This window comes from Larus michahellis, chromosome 3, assembly GCF_964199755.1.
Source record: "Larus michahellis chromosome 3, bLarMic1.1, whole genome shotgun sequence".
Taxonomy (NCBI): Eukaryota; Metazoa; Chordata; class Aves; order Charadriiformes; family Laridae; genus Larus; species Larus michahellis.
In genome coordinates, this window is record NC_133898.1 from 12,595,036 (window position 1) to 12,617,326 (window position 22,291).

At 40.5% G+C, this 22,291-nt stretch overlaps 1 protein-coding gene across 4 annotated transcripts in view; it reads right to left on the reverse strand.

Moving 5' to 3' along the window:
• The window catches only part of EML6 (EMAP like 6), a 136,682-nt gene extending 114,783 nt beyond the window's left edge, over window positions 1-21,899 (reverse strand). For 3 of the 4 annotated variants that reach the window (XM_074578610.1, XM_074578609.1, XM_074578608.1), the window contains exons 1-2: window positions 21,497-21,897; window positions 20,135-20,816 (exon numbers count right to left, since the gene is read on the reverse strand). In XM_074578610.1, coding sequence (XP_074434711.1) covers window positions 20,135-20,331 — 197 coding nt within the window. In that variant the 5' untranslated portion in view covers window positions 20,332-20,816; window positions 21,497-21,897. Of the gene's footprint in view, window positions 1-20,134; window positions 20,817-21,496 lie in introns of all 4 variants that reach the window. The other variant, XR_012585935.1, reaches the window with a different exon arrangement.
• Between the last annotated feature and the right edge of the window lie 392 nt (window positions 21,900-22,291).

A 22,291-nucleotide genomic window follows, 5' to 3' on the forward strand; every position in this document is an offset into this window, starting at 1 on the left:
AACCACGGCACGGACATTTCCTATGTCCTGGACACTGTCACCCTCTTTTGAGGAAGAAAACCAGACAAGCGTATGAATGCAAGTTGTACCATGCTATTTGTTCTCAAGGCTGGAGAACCAAATGCCTTCACTGTTTTATTTAGAAGTAAAGTAGTAATCAGTTGTCCCATAGCCCAATGTTACTCCTGGCGTTGAAAGGTTACAAACAACTGAACCTCAGTTTAGAGATATAAATACTCTTGGCTATGTAAATCAGCATCTAACTCTCACAGATTTGGTGAAACGATGTAGATTCATAACAAATTATTGTTTTACCTAAGGGGTATCATCTTGTGTTGACTGAAAGGAACTAAAACATAAATATCTAGATTAACACAGACGAGTGAAAATAGAACAAGCAAACAAAACGAAAGAAAAAAAAACAACAACAAAAAAGGATGCACACTGAACAAAATTAAGAGGAAATAAGACAGCAAGGAAACTTTCCACATATTAGTCAAAGAATGTCTCTGAGTTGGTTTAGAGAAGAGAGACCTTTAGCCAGACTTTAGGGAGGTGACTATTGGGTCATCAGTCAAAGCAGATTGTTGCAGCTGCGTGGGAGTTTGATTGATAACTATGAAGTCATCTCCCTGAAGACTAGCCAAAAGCACTCATTTTTATGCACTGTCTCAGCTGAGCTTTCTTTTTACAACAATGTAAGAGGTATACATTTGAGAAAAAAAAAATTTAATCAAGAAGTATACTTTAATATAAATGAAGATTCTCATTAAGAAAAATAAAGATTAAATGCCTTACAACAAAATGATGTTCAAAACTTAAGATATGCTGCCAACTTTTTCTATGAACTAAATACCTCAGGGTTTTTTTACTGTTTCCTGAAACAGCTGATCAAAGACATATGGTAAAATTTTCAAAATATAGTAGGTAAAATATGTTGGCAGACTGCATGAACAATTGAGTCTCAGAAGTCCCATATCAGTGAGCAATCCAAGAACAAAATAGGAGAGAGACAAATATACTTTAGTGTCAGTTCCATCAAAGCTATTCCATTTGGGGTGGTGGATGCCAAAGGTAACAGGAAACTAGTTCTAGCTAACCGACTCAAGGCAGCCCAAAGAAAAACAGAAATATAACATGTTAGAAAGAATATGCTAACATTCCCACAGGAATAACCAGCACAGAAGATAACTCGAAATGACATGTGATCTTCTTCAGAAAGAAATGAAGAGCTAAAAATCACCATGATCCTCTGAGCAGAATGTAAAGTCTTATGCTCATGCCTTAAATTTATGTTGAAATATAGCAAAGCTCTTCTGTTTTTGATTTAGAGAGGATGTATGCTATTGCCAATAAACTAAATTTGGACATGTTGTTACAAGCCAGTAGATCACACCACAAAGAACAAATCATGGTTGTGACTATCACTTTTTTTTTGGTGATTATAACTTTTTTCTCTTTTTTTTTTTTTTTTAATTTCTATCATATACCAGCACCAAAAAATACCCTCCTGTCACAATGCAAGAGCTTATTTTTTTTTTTTACTGGTAAGGTTTTCTAAGAGCCTAAAATTATGACACAATTCAGAAAAATCTGATTTGCCAATATTGAACTCCAGCTGCTTAGCAATTCCAGGTTTAAGTCCAGTACATTCGTAAACTGAATGAATGACAGCATCACTCTTCACTACTACCACAGTGACAGAAGGGAAAGTGTCCAGAAGTTAAAGGAGTAATCCAGGGGTGGCCACAATCAGTGTAAGTTCATTGTCAAGAGTTCTAATACTATTGAACTGAAATTATGGTGAAAAAGACTTTTTGGAAAGCTGAAGGGAGGCTCGTTTCCAAATTTGTTGCTGTACGAACACACATCTTTCTGGGAAAGACATATTCCTATGTATCTAGAGATAACTCACAATTGCATAGACTGTGGCTGTAATCAGCTCAATCATCCGTAAATTCAAAGCACGCAAGATGCTGTAACATGAAATAGAGGTGTGGGGCTTTTTTAATATTGAACATTTATGTTAAACATTTAGTCAACAATTCATTTGATGGCAAAATATATATCTTATTATATGTGTATATATTATATAATTATATAATAATTTTATATACCTACACACACATATATGTGTGTGTGTCTGTGTGTGTGTATAAAAAAAATACATTAAAAAAAATAACAACACTATCCTCACAAATCAATGAGATGGATCACTACACAGACACTACAGCTCAACTGGTAGTAACCTGTGACAGCTGCAGAAAATGCTCAATTTCGAGGGAGTTAGGCTGATTAAATAGTTAGATCCGATATGGAGGAAGAAAGCAGGAAAAAAAACAACCGTGCAGTGCACTTAACTGTCATCATGCATAAAGTAACTCATACCAAACTAAATGACAAGGTAAAAGAACATTTACCTCTGGGCAGTAGGGAGTTGCATAGATTCAAAATGAAAAATAACGGATACCTCAGGGAAAACGTGAAATGCAATACACTGGGTACAGAGCACATTCAGAATAATTCCATCAAATAACTATTTAATAGAGCAAGAAACGGTGCATTCTACAGAGCTGTCTTACCTAACAGCAGGGTATTCATACTTAATTTAATCTCTCCTCTGTTGAAAAACAAAACACTATGGTTATTCCGAATTTAAACTATTTTATGACCCATCACCAGGTCTAATAGTTAACTGAAATATAACTGTAAAACCATACTGATGTAGACACAAACTGCAAAACATTCCTTGCTCAGATAAACAGACACTGCTCTCTCAGCTCTCTTACAGAAAAATCATATTATATCTCACATTATGTCAACTCGCAGAGAAAAATACTATCTATTCTGGTTTAAAATAGCTTACACCCATCTTCTATGTAGATCTAAGATTTCTTCACACGATTAGTCACAATCCTGTATTCACCAGATTTTGGAAAGTGAATCTCTCCTAGCATGCTGATTTACAGAACTTGGAAGTCTGTTTCACTTGTTTTGAACTCGGTCTAACCAGCCCACTCTAAGAACAGCACAAGTCACACGCAAATAGAGTCGGTGCTATCATTGCTAGCAAACACATGAAGAGCTATATAACATAAAGATAGTTAGAACAGGAGTCTTTACGTATACCAGGATTCCTAGCATCTCTCACAATTGTTATGTTCATGACTGACACAGTCTAATTTGAATGACATTTCAGGATGAAGATTTAAAGGAGAGAAGCTTCGTCATCAATATTAAAATCATGCCAGTCAGAGCCAGGTTCAATGTCCACTGAATCACAGAAATCTGCACAAAAATTTCAGCAGTTACATTAGTAAACTGTAAAAATTTTGGGAAAGCGTAAAGATTTTAGATTTCTTGTGTTAGTATTTTACAGTTAAAAGATATACATCCTCGTTCCCATCATAGTATGCAAATAAGCCCTGGAAATTCAAGTATCTTCTAAAAATTTTAGACATCAAAGATTAATTTACTTCCAAACTTTTAAAATGGTCCATCTGTGTTAATAGAACAATTCATATGTTAGCACATAAGGTAATGCCCACAGAGCCATCATGATAGCTGAAAAGCAAATTAGGACTGTGGTAACTCTACAGAAAGATAAGAGAAATAGCAAAAAACGAAGACAGAGTTTGGAAATTTAGCATGTCCTTTGAATCAGACAACTTCTCTTGTGTGCTGGCTACAAAATGGATAGTTGGAAAAAACTTATGAAGGGAAATCATTCAGTATCTCTATTCAAGATTATTGTAGGCAAGAAACTTGGTAGAGGTTTGAATTGCCTGCCTGGGAACGGTTCTCCTTTGACAACCAAATAAACTTAGGCTCCTAACTTTAGTTTCTCAGGTAGCACTTAAGCTAGATAACTGAAAGAAACTACGTAAATAGTTGCCACAGTGTTCAAAGCCCACAGGCTAAATGCACAATCTGACAAGTTAAGTAATGTTGTCAGGATTGCTTTTCGGTTGCTTAAAAATTGTTATAAAATGTAAATGTAGTAATCTTCAAATAAAAAGTAAAGCCATGTAATTAAATTAATATTTTACATGAGCAACAGTAGATTAAATTTTCAGTATTAAATTTCTGAGGAACCAGAGTGTCATTGGAAGGGTTCCTTAATCTTCATATTCTAGGGAATGACTGATCGTGTATTTTGAAAAGATAGTAATAAACTGCTTCAGCTTATTTTTTTCTTCAGTAGAACTGGCTGCACTGGGCACCCTCCTAATACAGGACCCCCTCTATTATTCAAAACACATGTATCTCTTTATGCGATGCACAGTTATTAATTATCCACAGTTATTAATTTTACCTGTGTTTTAGCAGATGTGCAGCCAGTCACAGACACAAATAGGAAAGAGCAGGTGTTGTAAAGTTATCACATTATCAAAATCCATCAACTACTGTATTTGAGAGAGTTTACAGTTATCCAAAGAATGCCTTTTAAACTCTTTTTTTTATACCAATACCAGGAGTTACATAAACAAACACAGAATTATGACTTTTTATGTGAGCATTATGACTTGTTCTCTTGCCTATTACTATTTCTCTTTTTCTCTTGATTTCTTAGCAAACTATTCAAAGTGGAGATTCCGAACCTGGAGTTCTGTGAAATCTCAGACAGCAGGTCTCATTGGAGACCTTTTTGCTGTATTTTTGGTTCAGTCCTGCAATGGAGACTTCGGAGTTTTGATGCAATTACATAACGGCCCGGCAGCGTGTCGTTCAGCAGTTATAATCTGGTCTACTGCTTGTCATTTTCTAATACTCCGTTTTTTTCTAGCTTATGGATCCTTGATGTTATAGGGCTTTTGCCTTCTACATCACAGTAGGAGAGAAAGCAGGCTTCATACCACAACTGCCAGGTTCATCTGAAGAACGAAATACATCTTCCTCTTCATACCATCTTTCCACTTCTGCCTCAGTAGACAAAGCATTACGCTCCCCCCGTACACAGAGAACGTGGATTTTGCTAATAGCATAAACTCAATTTAAGATTAGGGGAGTACTGTTTCAATAAAATGAGCTAATCAACTGCATTCCGTTTGGTTTTGCGGACTTCCAGATTTAACCATATGATGTCAGACAGCCAGGAGCGTGAAACAGAATCACAGAATGGTTCGGGTTGGAAGGGACCTTAAAGATCATCTATTTCCAACCCCCCTGCCCTGGGCAGGGACACCTCCGACTAGACTAGGCTGCTGAAAACCTCCAGGGATGGGGCATCCACAGCCTCCCTGGGCAACCTGTTATAGTGTCTCATCACACTCACAGTAAAGAATTTCTTCCTAATATCTAATCTAAATCTATCCTCCTTCAGTTTGCAACTGTTACCCCTTGTCCTATCACAGGTTTCCTCAGCAAAACATCCTCTCTCCATGAAAGAATTTTGAGAATGAAACTGCATCCATGCTAGACATTTATTAAAAAAAAAAATGTACCATGCCTAATTCTTCAGTATAAACCTAAGCTAAAAAATACAATGGACAAGCTCTCCAAAAACATATCCCATTCCTGGCATTTATTGTTAATGCAAGCCATAGATTTTCTGTACAATGCATAATATTATTATTTATAATTTCTCTGGTAATTCATTAATCTATACTGCAATAAAAATTGTTAAAATGTACACTGACATTTACATTTATCCAGTTTGGCGCAAGAATCAAAAACTGTAGGCACTGGTATATGTGCTTTTGAAGATTTATTATTCTAGAATTCTTGTCTATATCTACAGAGCAGACAATAAAACAATAGCTCATATTCTGCTATGAGCCTCGAGAGAGTACCAGCATTTATCAACTTATGGATTTTCTTATACATGAAGAGAGGAATTATTTTCCCTACATTCTACTATAACAATATTGCTGGCTGCTTATAACGACTCTTTATTGCCTCCTTCCTAGCTTTGTAATACAGCAGCGATGCCTCGGAGGTGAGTAACCAAAAATCAGTATGAGACCTCCAGTAGCACAGTTAGTCGCAGGCGCTCCACTCGCTCTGCAAACAAAACTAAAACAATATGATATGCTTTCATACTGTATTTTATTTCTCTCTCCGACAAATTCATCTTAAAAGGAGAAAAACAACAAAATTTTCTAAATCTGAAAATGTGATAGAAACCCAGAGAAAAGTAAATATGAAAACGAAACAAACAAAAAATGCAACTGAATTTATGAAAGGTAATTTTTAAAAGGATATAAGGATAACTTAAAAGGATAAAGTAATAATTTTTAAAAGGCAGTAAGTCATTTTAGGCTGCCATACGGACTGGGACATTAATCATAAAATAAATATTTTAGTATCAAGTGATTTTGTTACCAGTTCATCTTCAGCTAAAATACCATTAATGGAAGCAGCGTTGTACAAGAGCAGCTAAGTAGCGTGCAATCTATAAGCAACAGGAATATCAGAATAGTCCAAAAACTGTATACCAGTGATATAAATTTGTGATATGAAGTGCATGGGGATATAAATTTGCTGCTCAATTAAACAGAATGCAACTGTGATAATTCAGTGCCTCTATACTCCTTCCAGTAATTAAAATGTACCTTGTAGTTGGCTACGTAAAATTGCAGATACAGGCCAATACATTTTGCTCACAGCAAAAAACGAAAGTTTTGATCCTATTCTATCTTGAAAAGCAAGTTTCATTAAAACGTCAGTATCTGGAGTTCATTATATCAAAAATCTTTAGCACCTCAGTTTTTCTTAAAACAATATTTACTCATTGTGTGTGTGTGCGTGCGCGTGCTTTATTACTGTCTTTTAATTTTGTCCTTTGCATTACAGGGATTTATGATGGAGGTCACTGAACATTTTCTTGTCTTAGTTCCATTTCTGAATTAATAATTTCACTCAAACAGAAATATTAGCATGTACGGCAATAAAAAAAACCACAAACCAAAACAAAAACATTTAGCTAAACAAATTTAGCATCACAATCCTTAGTTCGTAAAGGTGTATGTAAGTTTTAAAGACCTACTGAAATCTACTTTAGCAAGGAATAAAGTACCTCCGCCAATCCATTGTGTAAGTTTAAACTAGAGGCTATGGAGGATACTTGCATGGATTAATCTAGTTATCAAAATCCAATGGCTATAGTTATACAGTGTGGATTAAACTAGGCTACCTTTTTTCATCTGTTTCTCAAAATACATTTTATAACAGAAATGTAAAAGCCTTCACGCTTTTAGCTGGATTCCAAGTAATGATTTGCTACCGCCAATAATAAATGCACGCATCTGATACACGAGTCATCCTGCCTAGTCTCAAATTACAAAATAGTGTATTTTTAAATATGGCAATTACAGCTACCTCAGCTTTTCCAGACCTCTGTTGTCAAAAGAGGTGTACTCTTTAACATACTTTGCAACTACTGCCACTTTGTCAAAAACCAGCGTTCACTGTCAGTCTTGACTGCACCAACCTCACACCAAGTCAAAAAGAGACGTTAACGTTTAGAAGACCAAAATTGTAAATATCAAACCCATTTACACAGATCTATAGTATGACCTACCCGCTTGCTCTGAAGTTTCCAGCCTGAAATAAAGTATTTAGCACCTGCACAGCTGCTTCTTAGGAGAACTCTTCTGAACTGCTAACAATGCACCAGCAAAAATTTTGTTATTGAGTAGATTAAGTAGGTTTCACTTGGAACAAAGCGATAGCTGTTTAATATTCCTAAATTGAGAAAAAATCATGTGATCAGCGTGCTGTCCAGAAGGTAACAAAATACAGAAACTAATGGCTAACACGTAAGCCTTATTCCAAAATCACTTTGTTGTTCTTCACCTTAATCATCAAAACATTTTATGAATGCAGAAGGCTATCAGTGGCAAATTGGCTACTGGGCCAATTTAACAATATCCAGAGGTAAAGTTTACGCGTTGATGCATAGGAAATAGATACAAACTGCTTGATAGCCTCTTCATTACTGGTCTATCCGCTTAAGAATCTTAACTATCCTCGTCAGGGCTCCCAGCCCATTTTCCGTTTATCCCGAGGTCACTTATATAGTGGTCATATCTCAAACGATACATCATACAGGCTCCAGCAACGTTCACAAAGGCCAGCTTTAGTCTAGCAAGCTTCACCATCTCCCAGCTTCTCTCTGGCAGAGAGAAGGAAGCTCCTCTGAAGTGGGTGGAAGAGAGATGAGCCTAACACAGATGTGCACATTTCTGAAAAAGCTGTTTTCCCTCCACCTAATAGAAGGGAAATAAAGAGAATTAGCTCTCCTGATTGAAACTGATTCTTTGTTAAATTTTTCTGTCTCGATATGAAATGGCAAATTTTCATTTGAAATTAATTTGAAATCTTCATAGAATAAACAACTTTAAAAAAAAAAAGAGGGAAATATTACACTGTATCCTGAATTCTTCAGAAGTTCAGCTCATATTGCGTGAAACTGTTATAAACACCCTTATTTTGCAATTAATATTTGCAAGTAATAAGTTACTACTAAAGACAGCGTAAGAGTATATGACACTTGCAGTGTTTATCTCTGCATAGGGAAGACAATTTCTGAAGATGACAAAGCTGATAAATACATGCCCAATTTTGATGTGGATGCATCAATATTAGAATGACTATATATAAACTCTATTACTAGTCAGCAACTCTCATGTAGGATTATCCCTTAAACATTCAGGTCTGTTGAAAATAACAGTGTCACTCAAAATTCCCAATAAAAAAAATCAGTAAAACCTTTTGTAACAAGGAGTGTTAGGCAACCAAAATAAAAGGGTTGCTATCTCTCTCTCAGAGTATAGTTTATTCCGTATTCTATTTTTATTACCATAGTTTCAGTGTATTACAATCCATCTGTCACAAAAGAAAGAACGGACTTAACGCCAGCATCAACAGAAATTACATCAGTAAGATACAATGTACCAAAGTTCATTATACTGTTAGACTGTTTAAAGAAACTTGATGTATTTTATATTAAAACTGCATTAGTACTCGCAAAACACCTCAGCAGTAATTCTAAAATCCGAATGTGTACAGCGACGCAACACATTTATTGAAATTTGGAATCAACGAGTCCGCGTGTGACTGCTGAGCTGATTCACTATGCTGTTAGTCCTGTCTGGTAAGCGCAAAAAAACTCAAGCGGTTGCAAAAGCAAACGTACAACATCATCTCCACTATGCAAAGTCACACAAATAGCAATGCCCCTTTGTTTCGGTTGACTAATGCCTCGTTATTAAGCTGTTCTTAACAACTCTCACAATTTTGTTCAGAATGTAAGATGGAAACGATGTGAAAACTAAAGCAGTAACTTTTATTTCCAGTATATACGCATAACATATTACAGCCCTTTCCCTGCAATACCACTGCGATGTTCCTCCCTGGATGCATCCAATGCTACCGTCCCTGAAGATGCAGCAGGGTTGAATGAGATGTTTCCTTCAGAGATCTCCTGGGTTGGTTCATTGTGTCAGTCTTCAAGACAGACATAAACATATGGTCTATACTTGGCCTGAAGTTCAGGCTTACCTAAAGCTTTGGAGGTCTCATTCCAAGCCTTTTATAAATACTACCTCTAAAGAAGAATTTAAATTCAAAATGTCTGTTAGGCAGAAACTCCAGACATGTTTCTACCCCAAGAACATTTAGTTATCTCATGAAAAACAAGCTGCTATTCCAAAGAAGTCTTTAAGTGGGGAAAATATGCATTTTTGCTGTTCACCAAAGCTCCTTAAAAAACTGAGCAGTAGGCAAGCGAGCAGAATACTGTTTTAAAGACCTTAAAATCCCTCATACTTTTCCAGAGAAGCATTCAAATACTTGGAGACATAGAAAGCATATGGATAAACTAGATTTGAAGGGGGGTGGGGACGGTACTGGGCTTGCTGGTGAGGTGCCAGGCCGTAGTTGCTGAGCACTTGTGGGGGAGTGTGCCAGTATTTCTGAGAGCCAGAAGGCACACCACATCTCAAGGGTCAAAACTACACACACAACTCCCTCTCTGAAATGCTTATACACCAATGCACGCAGCATGTGGAATAAGCAGGAAGAGCTGGAGATCTGTGTGCGGTTGCAGGGCCACAATCTTATTGCAATGACTGAAACGTGGTGGGACAGCTCGCATGACTGCAATGCTGTCATGGATGGCTACGTCCTTTTCAGGAAAGACAGACCAGCGAGGTGAGGTGGTGGAATTGCACTCTATGTGAGAGAGCATTTGGAATGCATCGAGCTCTCACTGGGGGCGGATGAAGAGAGGGTCGAGAGCTTATGGGTAAGGATTAAGGGGCAGGCAAATATGAGGGACACTGTTGTGGGTGTTTACTACAGGCCACCTGATCAGGATGGGGAAGCTGATGAGGCTTTCTACAGACAGCTGAAGGTAGCCTCGCACTCGCAGGCCCTGGTTCTCATGGGGGACTTCAGTCACCCTGATATCTGCTGGGAAGACCACACAGCCAGGCACGCACAGTCCAGGAGGCTCCTCCAGTGCATTGATGATAACTTTTTGACACAGGTGGTGCAGGAGCCAACAAGGAGAGAAGCACTCCTGGACCTGGTACTGACAAACACAGAGGGACTGGTGGAGGACATTAAGGTTGGGGGCACCCTAGGTTGTAGTGATCATGAAATGATAGAGTTCAGGATCATGGGTACTACGCACAAAAACCCAAGAAGTAAAATTACAACCTTGGATTTCAGGAGGGCTAACTTCGACCTCTTCAAGAAACTGCTTGGAGAGATCCTGTGGGCTGGGGCTGTGGAAGGCAAAGGGGTTCAAGAAAGCTGGTTGGTATTCAAAGACCACTTCCTCCAAGCTCAGGATCGGTGCATCCCTAAGAGCAAGAAATCGGCTAAGGGACACAGGAGACCTGCATGGTTGAGCAGGGAGCTTCCGAAAAAGCTCAAGTGGAAGAAGGAAGTCTACAATAAGTGGAAGAAGGGACTGACCCCTTGGGAGGATTACAAGGATGCCTCCAGAGAGCGCACGGATGAAACAAGGAAAGCCAAGGCCGCCTTGGAATTAAACCTGGCTAGGGACGTCAAGCTCAACAGGAAGGGCTTCTACAAGTATACTGGAAGCAAAAGGAAGACGAGAGAAGTTGTGGGCCCACTGTTGAATGAAACAGGAGCCATGGTGACGGAGGATACAGAGAAGGTGGAGTTACTGAATGCCTTCTTTGCGTTGGCCTTTACTGCTCAGCCCAGCCCTCAGGAGTCCCAGGCATCGGTGGAAGTAACAGGGAAAGACGACCACTTCCCTTGGGTTGAGGAGGATTGAGTGAGGGATCAATTAAATATTCACAAGCCCATGGGGCCTGATGGGATGCATCTGAGAGTGCTGAGGGAGCTGGCAGAAGTCATTGCTGGGCCACTCTCCATCATCTTTGAAAGGTCCTGGAGAACAGGCGAGGTGCCTGAGGACTGGAGGAAAGCCAACGTCACTCCAGTCTTCAAAAAGGGCAAGAAGGAGGAGTCGGGGAACTACAGGCCAGTCAGCCTCACCTCCATCCCTGGAAAGATGATGGAACAGCTCATTCTGGGCGTCATCTCAAGGCATGTGGAGGAAAAGAAAGCTATCGGAAGTACTCAACATGGATTCACCAAGGGGAAATCATGCCTGACTAATCTGATAGCCTTCTATGATGGCATGACTGGATGGATAGATGAGGGGAGGGCAGTAGATGTGGTCTACCTTGACTTAAGCAAGGCATTCGACATGGTCTCCCACAGCATCCTCATAGGGAAGCTCAGGAAGAGTGGGCTTGATGAATGGACAGTAAGGTGGACAGATAACTGGTTGAAAGACAGAGCTCAGAGGGTCGTGATTAGGGGCACAGAGTCTAGTTGGAGGTCAGTGACGAGTGGTGTTCTCCAGGGGTCAGTACTGGGTCCAGTCCTCTTCAACATTCATCAATGACCTGGATGGGGGGATAGAGTGCACCCTCAGCAAGCTTGCCATTGTCACAAAGCTGGGGGGGAGGTGGCTGACACACCGGAAGGCTGTGCCGCCATACAGAGAGACCCGGACAGGCTGGAGATCTGGGCAGAGAGATTCTATATGAATGACTAAAGTCATTGAGAATATTTCCTAGAAGTATTTACAGTACCTGAAAACTGTTCCAGCAGTTTATCCTTCTACAGAGATATATCAGAAGTATTGCTACAAATATTGCTGCACAGAATCACAGAATGGTAGGGTTGGAAGGGACCTCTGGAGACCATCTAGTTCAACCCCCCTGCCATGGGCAGGGTCATGTTAGAGCAGGTTGCACAGGAACACGTCCAGGAGGGTTTTGAATGTCTCCAGAGTTGGAGACTCCACCACCTCTCTGGGCAGCCTGTGCCAGTGTTCTGACACCCTCAAAGTAAAGAAGTTCCTCCTCATGTTTAGGTGGAACTTCCTATGCTCAAGTTCGTGCCCATTATCTCTTGTCCTGTTCCCGGGCACCACTGAAAAGAGCCTGGCCCCATCCTCCTGACACCCACCCTTGAAGTATTTACAAGTGTTGATAAGGTCCCCCCTCAGCCGTCTTTTTTCCAGACTGGAGACCCAAATCCCTCAGCCTTTCTTCATAAGAGAGGTGTTCCAGTCCCCTCATCATCTTGGTAGCCCTTTGCTGCACCCTCTCCAGCAGTTCCCTGTCCTTCTTGAACCGGGGAGCCCAGAACTGGACACAGTACTCCAGGTGCGGCCTCACCAAGGCAGAGTAGAGGGGGAGGATGACCTCCCTCGACCTGCTGGCCACACTCTTCTTGATGCACCCCAGGATGCCACTGGCCTTCTTGGCCACGAGGGCACATTGCTGGCTCATGGTCATCCTGTTGTCTACCAGGACTCCCAGGTCTCTTTCCACCAAGCTGCTCTTCAGCAGGTCAGCCCCCAACCTGGACTGGTGCATGGGGTTATTCCTCCCCAGCTGCAGCACCCTACACTTGCCCTTGTTGAATTTCATAAGGTTTCTTCTCTCCGCCCAACTCTCCAGCCTGTCCAGGTCTCTCTGTATGGCGGCACGGCCTTCCAGTGTGTCAGCCACCACCCCCAGCTTTGTGTCATCAGCAAACTTCATCAGCTGTATCAGCAAACTATCATCAGCTGCAGTTCCTTCTCACCTAAGACTTTTTTTTTTTAAATAAATAGTAATCTCCATCAAACTGAAAACCCTATTTCTGCTATAGTATCTGTTTTGGAGTAGAGGAGCTTTCTTCTGCAATGCATTACAAAACCAGTAAACTCCCTTTTCCATTTTTACCAAAGGAAGTGCAGCCGTTGCATCCTTGAGGAAAAACCAAAGCACGGACTACAGCAACTTACACCTCCTCATCTGAAAAATCTCAGTTGCCAGTCTGCATGATGAAAATGCTGGAAGGACATTTGTAACCCCTACCAGACAAAGTTTTTTCTTGAGATACTCAGTTACAAACAAGTTAGCATGGGCAAAAGTATGAATTTTTAATACTAATTGCTGAAATAGATACTATTATTTTTCTATTAAGTGTTAAAGATGCAATTCTTTCAGCAAAAGCCTAATCAAGACTTAGAAGAAAGACAATAAGTAGCTGGAAATTGCCTAGATAAAACTATCTGGCATCCATTTAGTCAGTAAGAAATATAGTTATAATAGTTCACAGAGGTTGATCTCTTCTGTCCTACAAGATGCAGTTTATAAACTTCTGTAAAAATTAGAATTTGTTTACTTTTGCAGGAAGTTTTATAGTAGAAAATGGTAATACAAAACTGTCACATAAGTTTCCCCCCATTCTTCGAACTAAAAAGACAAACTGAAATTAAGGTTGTTCATATCAAAACATTTTCTATGAGTTTTCATCCTGTTAAACAGTGATTACGCACCACTAGCTGATGATTCCTAGTCATATTAAAATCAAACTGAAATAAAACAAAACAAGTAAAAGAGTTGCAGAGTTAATGCAGAGCAAATGCAAAAAAAAAAAGTTAAGCTTAGTTTATTTTTTTTAATATACTGTAAGCAGTGGGGAAAAAAGGTAAAATAACTCAACAGAGAAATCTCTAACTGCAAAATTCCAATATAGGACTAATGCATACCAAAAGCTTGATATTTAATACGCTGGATACTCAGTTCTCTGTGATGAGTTGCTTCACATAAATCCAATTAAAAATGTCATATATTACCTGATACAGACTTAAACATTTGACTTTTTTTCAGCTGTGAAAAGACAAAAACATAATAAAGATCCAGACATTTTCTACAGAGTGCTTCCCATTTTGTTGGACATGTTTTATTTCTTTTCCATTTTGACAATGAGTTAAATCAATCTGATGATTTAAACACTCAAAACTCCACTTGTGATTTTTAGTAATAAAAAAGTCTTTTCACTTGTCCAAATAAGCAAGCGCGCTGTGACTGGACAAGCAATAAATCTTACTTATTGTTCTGCTACCATACCTGACACATCACTGGGATTTATATGGACTGGTCTGTTTAAATACTGTAGTTAAATGATAGCAGTTCTCAGACATATTGCCACAAATGCCTATTGAGTTTCTCTGCATTTTAAACTGATCTGTGTATTTTTAAAATCACATTCAATAAGATACTGTAACTATATATTCCAACATGTCTGATGCATTAATATGGATATTTAAGAAACAAATATTAATAGCAGCTCATGCCCCAGTAAAGACTTAAAATCTCAATGCAGCACAGCAATCAAGCAGAGCAAAAAGAGTGGCCACCAGAACTTCATGAAATAAATGGCATTTCCCCCTGGGTTTTTTTGAGATTGAAAGCAAAAGAAACAATAAGCTGATTAGATGAGTTTTTATGGGGGATTAATTTCTTTAATATGAAACTTCTTTAAGAACCTGTAGTCTCAAAACAGATCCCAAGGCATACTAAGATACACAGATCTCAGATTCTGCTTCACCCTAGCTGTTCCAAAGTCATGTCTTTGAAGTTTTAATGGCTCTGCATAGGAACTTGCATAGCATTTGCATAAGAAACAGGTCTGTAATTTCTGTTGCTGAAAATTTCGGATGGTTTCATTGCTATTTTGCTGTCTTTTAGGTCACTACATTTCAGCCGTCCTGCATGTGCACCTTCTGTGACTAAAGTCAAGTTTACCACAAGCTACAGACAGTACAGTCTTCTATGCACTTATGATAAGAAATAACCACAATAACTTGAACATCATTCTATAGCAAATAGGTACTGTCACTTACCATCCAAATGGTGGCAACTAAACATAAAATTGAAGTATTTTATATGCCTTCAAATAAGCACCACCCTATACATTTAAATAAAAATATTAAAGTACAATGTAGATATTCTAAATCTGGGGTTTTGATTTGCATACCTTTGCCACCAATTTACTTATTCCAAAATTACATTTACTACAGTCAACAATATATGACGTTGCTTCAAGCATCATATTTCTTTTTTCCCAACTGCAGAAAGATGAGAAAATGTGCAGTCATGTTCCAATACGCATCCTGTCTCCTGAAATAATCACTTTAAAGAACAAACCAGGCCTCTAGTCACTCTCACAGCCTAGTAAATCTCACCACCACTGGCACATCCACATTTTTAATCTCAATCTGTCAGCACAGTGGAACACACACACCAGCATACTTACAGCAATATTCTGATAAATCCGACATTGCTATTGCATTGTAAGCAGCCTTACATAAACGACATGCTTTGGTATCTATAGATAATAGGCTGGCTTTCCAGGCAACATGCCCAGGCAGCAAATACCGCAGAGAGACCTGAGAAAGGGAGCAGTCTCTTGTGGCACTCTGCCTCACAAATGACATGCTTGAAGGCAGGTGGAATGCAAAATGTGCTTTTGTAAATGCATAATACTACAACATATCAGATACAACAGGAAACTAGGATATATAAAAAGTGGAGGTGAAGCCTTCAATATGCTGTCAAAGGTGTTCTCTCAGTTAATTTTGACATATTCAGGAAAACTTCAGTACTGCAGAAATTCTTTGAAATGCAAGAACAGGGAGACATAACAACTTTATTACTACACCATCAGAAAAATTTCTCAAAGTTAAAAACCTCTGCTTACAAATGAATTCCGTAAAAACAAACAAAATCAACTGTATTTTAAATTACAATGAGAAGTATCTCAACCGATTATATTTTTATTTTCGCTGTTTTCTGTGGCAAGCTTTTTTGGCTTTCACATGCATAAATTGCAGAAAAAAAATATAGGAAAGAACTGCCTCCAACATTCCATCAAGAAAAAAAAAAAAGAGTGATCTAATTGCTTGCTGTTATACAAGTAATGCACAATACAAAAGTAAGAAAACCTTCTGTTCTTTTGAAAGTGTTCAATTACTGTCAAAACTAATGATCCAGTCTTGCAAGTGGTTACACTAAACATAAATCCTACACTTGTATGAATTTCACTGAAGGCAGTGATGCTGCAAGATTCTCATTAATACATTAACTAGCAGCCATTACAATTAGCTACTGCAAAAACTCACTTTTAAATTACTCACGAAGGAAAACAATCCCCATATGTTAATATTACAGCTCCTGAAACCTAATCCTGCACAGTACAAATAACTGAATTCAGCGAAAATCAGTTATGTGTGTAATGATATATCTACACAACTCTTTCTACATTAAAATGTTGCAAAAGCTGCAACATTTTAATGTAGAAAGAGTTGCGGTAATAGCTATTACACGTTATCTGTGATGCTTCAGCTAGTTCACACTTCAAGAACAATCAAACGTAGAGCTACCATGCAAGACATTTCATGATCGCTTCATGGTGTGTAACACAGACCTTAGGGCAAACCACAGGGCTGACAGCTCAGAGAAAGGATGAGTATTCTGACCTTCACCACCCCTGAGCTGCTAGGCTGTATTCAATAATCGAAGGTTTCATTTTTTTTTAAAAAAGACAGGGGGAGAAGAATAGGGTCTATTTCATGCTCTTTGATTATAAAGTAAACTTCATAAATGACGTGTCTTTTTAGTCTCCAAACAAAACGCATCGGTAGTTTTCAGAGACCAGAACCAACGCTATTCATTTCAACCACGTGTTGATTCTCTTTTATAATGACAGTACTTGTTAATCCATAGTATTAACTGTTCCACAGCTAAAGAACACGGCAGAAGAACCGCATTGTACAACTGGTCGTAACAAAAGAATCACAGAATACTTCAGTTTAGGAGGAGAGCTCTGGAGGTCACCCCATTCAATCCCTCCACAAAGCGGGGCTCACTTCAAAATTACATCAGGTAGTTCAGGACCTCGTCTCATCGTGAATTTAAAAGGAGGAAGAGCTTGGAAGCACAGCACCTTGTAGCGGCTTTGCACAGCAAACAGAACACTTCAGAGCTCACTTGTTCATACTCTGAACATCTGCCTTATTAGCCAAGTGCAGTATGTTAAGTTTCTTACACAAACAGAACTTATTTTTCAAATATGAATCTTGGAAAAAATGGCGTATCTCCACTAATCCGATAGAGTCTGGTGTACTTTAGCTCAAACTAAATTCTGTCCAACTGCATTATCTTGATAGAAAACAAGAGGCAGAACTATTAAACTTACGAAAACACATTAAACATACACTTTTAAGCATCTAACCTTTTCACCAAGGACAAATACCCACTTTCATATACCTTTCACTTCAAGGTAATTTCAACCCTCTGAATCACGGGTTTATCAATATTTTTTTTCCACAAAATAGTATTCACTGAAACCTTCCAACACAGAAGGAGCTAACAGCAATCCTCAGAAGCTGATGATCTTCCCACTCCAAGGTCTTCCAGTCTTAGTGATTTTGCAGTATTTTCCAAAATCTGCAAGTTTTCTTTTTTTATTATTGTGTTTCCAATCTCTTCAGAAATTACAACCTGTTGGACTACAAATGTATGCCCTGCTGTTTAGAAGGTGATCTCAGGCAAGTAAACACTAACAAAACCAGAAAAACTGGGTAAGTACATTTATCCCATTCATCTCAATTGGATGACAGTTGTGAAGCCTAAAATGTGAGAATGTAAATTCCTGCATTTATTAGCCATATCAGTGACAACCACACAAGGAACCAAAAGCACTTACAGGGATGGGATATTACATCAATAAGGACTGCAAAGTGCCTCAAAAGCAAAGGAGGCAACTATTACTAGGTGCAACCAGAAGCATTTTGGAGATTCTCTGCTTATTTAAACCCCATGTGACAGCAACATTTCTCAGCCACTAGAAGCTGAAATTAACTGTTATTTGGATCCTGCTCATGCTTTCTGGACCCAAATGTTTCATCTTTTGTTCAGACTACATTTGTCCTACAGAATTCTGATTTTGTTGCAGATCAGAAACAAAACTCATCTTTCCAAAACTTTAGTCGGACATATAGTGAGTCCCTCAAAATACCTGCTAATTTGAACAGGTGGTCGCTAGTTTTCTTTAAAGAGCAGAACAGACATAGGCAGTGTCAAAATACCAATATCAGAGACTCAGAATCTTTCTATTCCCATTGTACATTCTAAATACGATGCTGACAAAAGCAGTCTCCTAACATGAGATGCCTTAAAACAAAGGGCACAGAAGCTGTGCAATACAGTTGGTTTTGGGAGGGAGGTTTTGTCAAGTATAATAAACAGGACAGTTTTTCCTCATCTGATGGAATATTAAGAAAAAAAAAGAGAACCAAAGCATCACTGTCCAACCAAATACCAGTGGATATATGTAGTTGTGTCTTGACAAATTATATTTCTAGTATTTAATGAGAATTCAAATATAAACTCAGAAATATAGAACTCTGTACATGGATTACACTTCATACTTCATAGAGTATCAAAATTTTTGTCCATACAATAAGGAAAACTTCAGTTTCATGACACTCCACATGCATCTAAAATACTCATTCTTTTCTGAAGGATCTGAGCAGCAAAACGTCTATTTAAACAGCCTTTTGGAACTGATAATACCTTTGAAACCAGGATAAACTTTTATGCAGACCCACTGTAATTCATGAAATGCTACTGCTTTAACACATTATAAAGGAGAGGAGAAGAACGCTTATAGGGTATACAGCAGCCAAAAGCTCTCACTGGGAAAAACGGATGGTTTTCTGTAAACAAGGCTCCAGAACGGTTACATGACAATTATGTGATTTTGCTACTGAGTGTCAAAACTCTAACTTCAGCAAATGTTTCCACAGTACTACCACACCACCAGTCCCCCTGGACTATTCTGATTTCACATCATCAAGAAAATGCTTCATTCATGCTGAATTAGGTGAAGGGGGAGGGCAGCAGTTAGCTGTGCTCAGAAGTATGTCATTACCATGCAACATCCTTTATAAGGATATTCTAGGTTCAGATTTTTGTCATGAAGTAGTAGAGACAACATTAATTTTCTGTTTTACTGATGTAAATTTCTGTATTTTTGACAGATTTTTTTTTAAAAGGCTACCTTGAACTCCATAACCACATTTTTATTCTGTTATTTTGTGAGGCACGGGAAAATTAATATTTCTGTAGGACAACATCATCAATTAAACCCACTTCTTAAGCAGTATTTGAAAGAAAGAGACAAAAATATTGGTCAGACAAGGCGCAAGACCTATGCTTCTGTAGCCATCTTGCACCAGCACACTTGGGATTTTTTTGGCTGCAGTACAAAATTTTGAGTGAAATTTTTCAGATGATATTAAAAAAAAAACCCAAAACCAAAAACAGTTTAACCTATACGCAAGAGTTATGGCACTCGTGTACTGGGATGTAGTGAATGTAAAGAAAGCTACACCTGCCTTCTAGAAGACATGAGAATTGGTGAGCGAGGGTCCCAGCTCTGGAAAGATCAAGGTGCTGGATCCACAATTTTGCAGCACTGTTGCACTAAAATATTCCCAGTGGGTTTCTGTACTGAAAGGAAGTGCTTTGCTTTTGCTGCAGTGCAATAGAAAACTTGCCTTCTCTCTTATTATTGCAACATTTTGAAGCTTTGCTACAAAAATAATAATAATCAACACTATGTAGAAACCCAGCCTTCACCCAGACTGCTGGTAACAAATCTGAGCTGCTTTAAAACGACAGGTACAAGCTGAGCTGTAAGAAGCAAGGAGGGGGGTATTCTGCCAGCCCTACATTCTCCTCCCTTCCCTCGAAACCCCACCCCACCCCACCACCAGAAAAGTCAGCTCCCTTACCTGATAATATCATCGTTGTGCCCGAGGAAGAATTTCTGGCTGTGCTCTCTGGTGTTATAAATCACGCCGACTCCAGCCACAAAGTAAACCACCTCTTTGCCTGCCGTGTAGTACAGGTTGTTGCGGCACTGGTGACCCCTGTACCCGTAAACCCACTCAAGACGGAGCTGGCATGCAGGAGCCGTCCGATCCGCCATGATAACCAATCCCCTCTCCCCACAAGCACACACAAAACCGAGCGCTGCCCCTCCTCCCCTTAACTCCTTCCCCTTGCAGGGTTTTCCCCTTTAAAACGTTAGTGATCCCTGCCCAGCTGCTGAAGCTTCAGGTGGCACTTTCAAGCGACGATCTTAAATGGAAAACGCATTCGCGGATCAGGTCTGCTGCCGCTCTTACCGCTGCGCTGCCACCATAATCTGCTGCTGTTGCTTCCCAGGACGAGCAGCTGCCGCTTCCCTACTGCTGCGTGACCCAGGCAACTTCTTGGGGGGTATCACCAAAAACACACCTACGTAAGCTGCAGAGAGGGCTTTTTCTTTCCGAAGGCAAAATAGCTCCCAAGCATCAACACCGCCACTTGCCAAGGGCTCCCTGCAGCATCTCCTGTATTGCACCTTCTTGGCTTCCTGCAGAATGCTTCCTGGGTGCTCTTCTTTTTAAGATATATATCTTTGGGTCAAAACTGAAGGAGAGAAAAAAATAAAAACCCTGGTTTTGAATTGCATGGGTATTTAAAATGCAAAGGGACTACTTTTCTTGGGGGGGAGCACTGTTTGGACCCATGCTGTGGCTGTTCTAAGTGGTCTAGGGTCTTCTAAGCCTTTTCAGCAGGATCCAATGCTCGGAGTCTTTATGCGAGATACTGTTGAAAGAGAGGACTTGTATACAACATCCAGCATAAATACGGTAATATTACCCCATCTTTCCTTATCCCCAGCAACCCCAAACTTCCTCCTTTTGGAGTCTACGGCAACTATGCAATTAAAACAATTTTACCACCCCAATTAGCCGGGGGGGGAGGGGAGCCTTGTGTTTTTGCTTTCTTTAATGTCATTCTTTAGAACGATATTCCCAAGGAACACACTTCCTTGCTTCTCTTCTGCTTTTTCTAAGGCAAGATTTGTATTGCCGTTTTCAGCCGAGCGTGGTTGCTGCATGTTGTTTGTGATAAGACATCCACCACTCTACAGGATCACTGAACAAGAGCCCAAACCCAGCCCCCCAGAAACTCGGCCACCACCGCAGCAAAGAGAACGCCGAAATCAGAGGAGCAAACCCAAAGACTCATTTAGTGGGCACAGTGCCAGATGGAAGGGAAGAATAAACTACCCGCTACCCTTTACCTTTCCCCACACAACACACCTTACATTCACTATCTGCCCAAACTGAAGAGCAGCGCGTTGACACCGGCTTACACAAACGGTTAAGCGCCGGTAGTGCTCCCCGGGACACAGGCAGTAGAACCCGCAAGCGATACGAACCGCCCTCAATGCATTGCGCTCCACGCTTGAAGCAAACCTTAGGGTAAAACCTGGCATCACACCCAAAGCAACAGCCTCCAGAGGGAGTATCGTCTCTCACGGCCCCCAGTCCCTATGGCGGTCTGCCTGGCGCTGCCCCGCAGGCGGGCTCGCCGGCGGCCGGAGCAACCTCCCCGCCGGGGCGGGTGGGGCGGGAGGCCTCCCGTGGAGGGCGGCCCTGCCTCCCCCGGGGCCGGGCACAGCCCTCTCTCCCCCCGGCACCCTGAGCGTGTGCGAGGGGCGGGGGCACGTCCCTCCCTCAGCGAGGTGGAGCCGGGGGCGGGGCGGGGGGCGCGTAGCGGAGGCTCGGCTGGAGCAGCGGCTCCCTTGGCACACAACAGCAGCCCCTTTCCCCGTCCGCACCGGAGGAGGGAGACAGCGAAAGGGACAGCACTCTCCCCGTACCTCTGAAGACCGGCCTCGGTTGGCGGTGGCTGCGCTCCGCCGTCCCGCCCCCGCCCCGACCCCCGCGGCGCCTCATGGGGACGCGAGTTCTAGCGGGCCGGCGCCCGCCGCGCGGTGAAGGCGGCAGCGGGCGGGAGGAGAACTACAATTCCCAGCGTGCCCTGCGGCGACGGGCCGACTCGCCGTGCGGTTGCCGTGGCGACGGCCCTGCGCCGGGGGGGGCGGGGCGCTG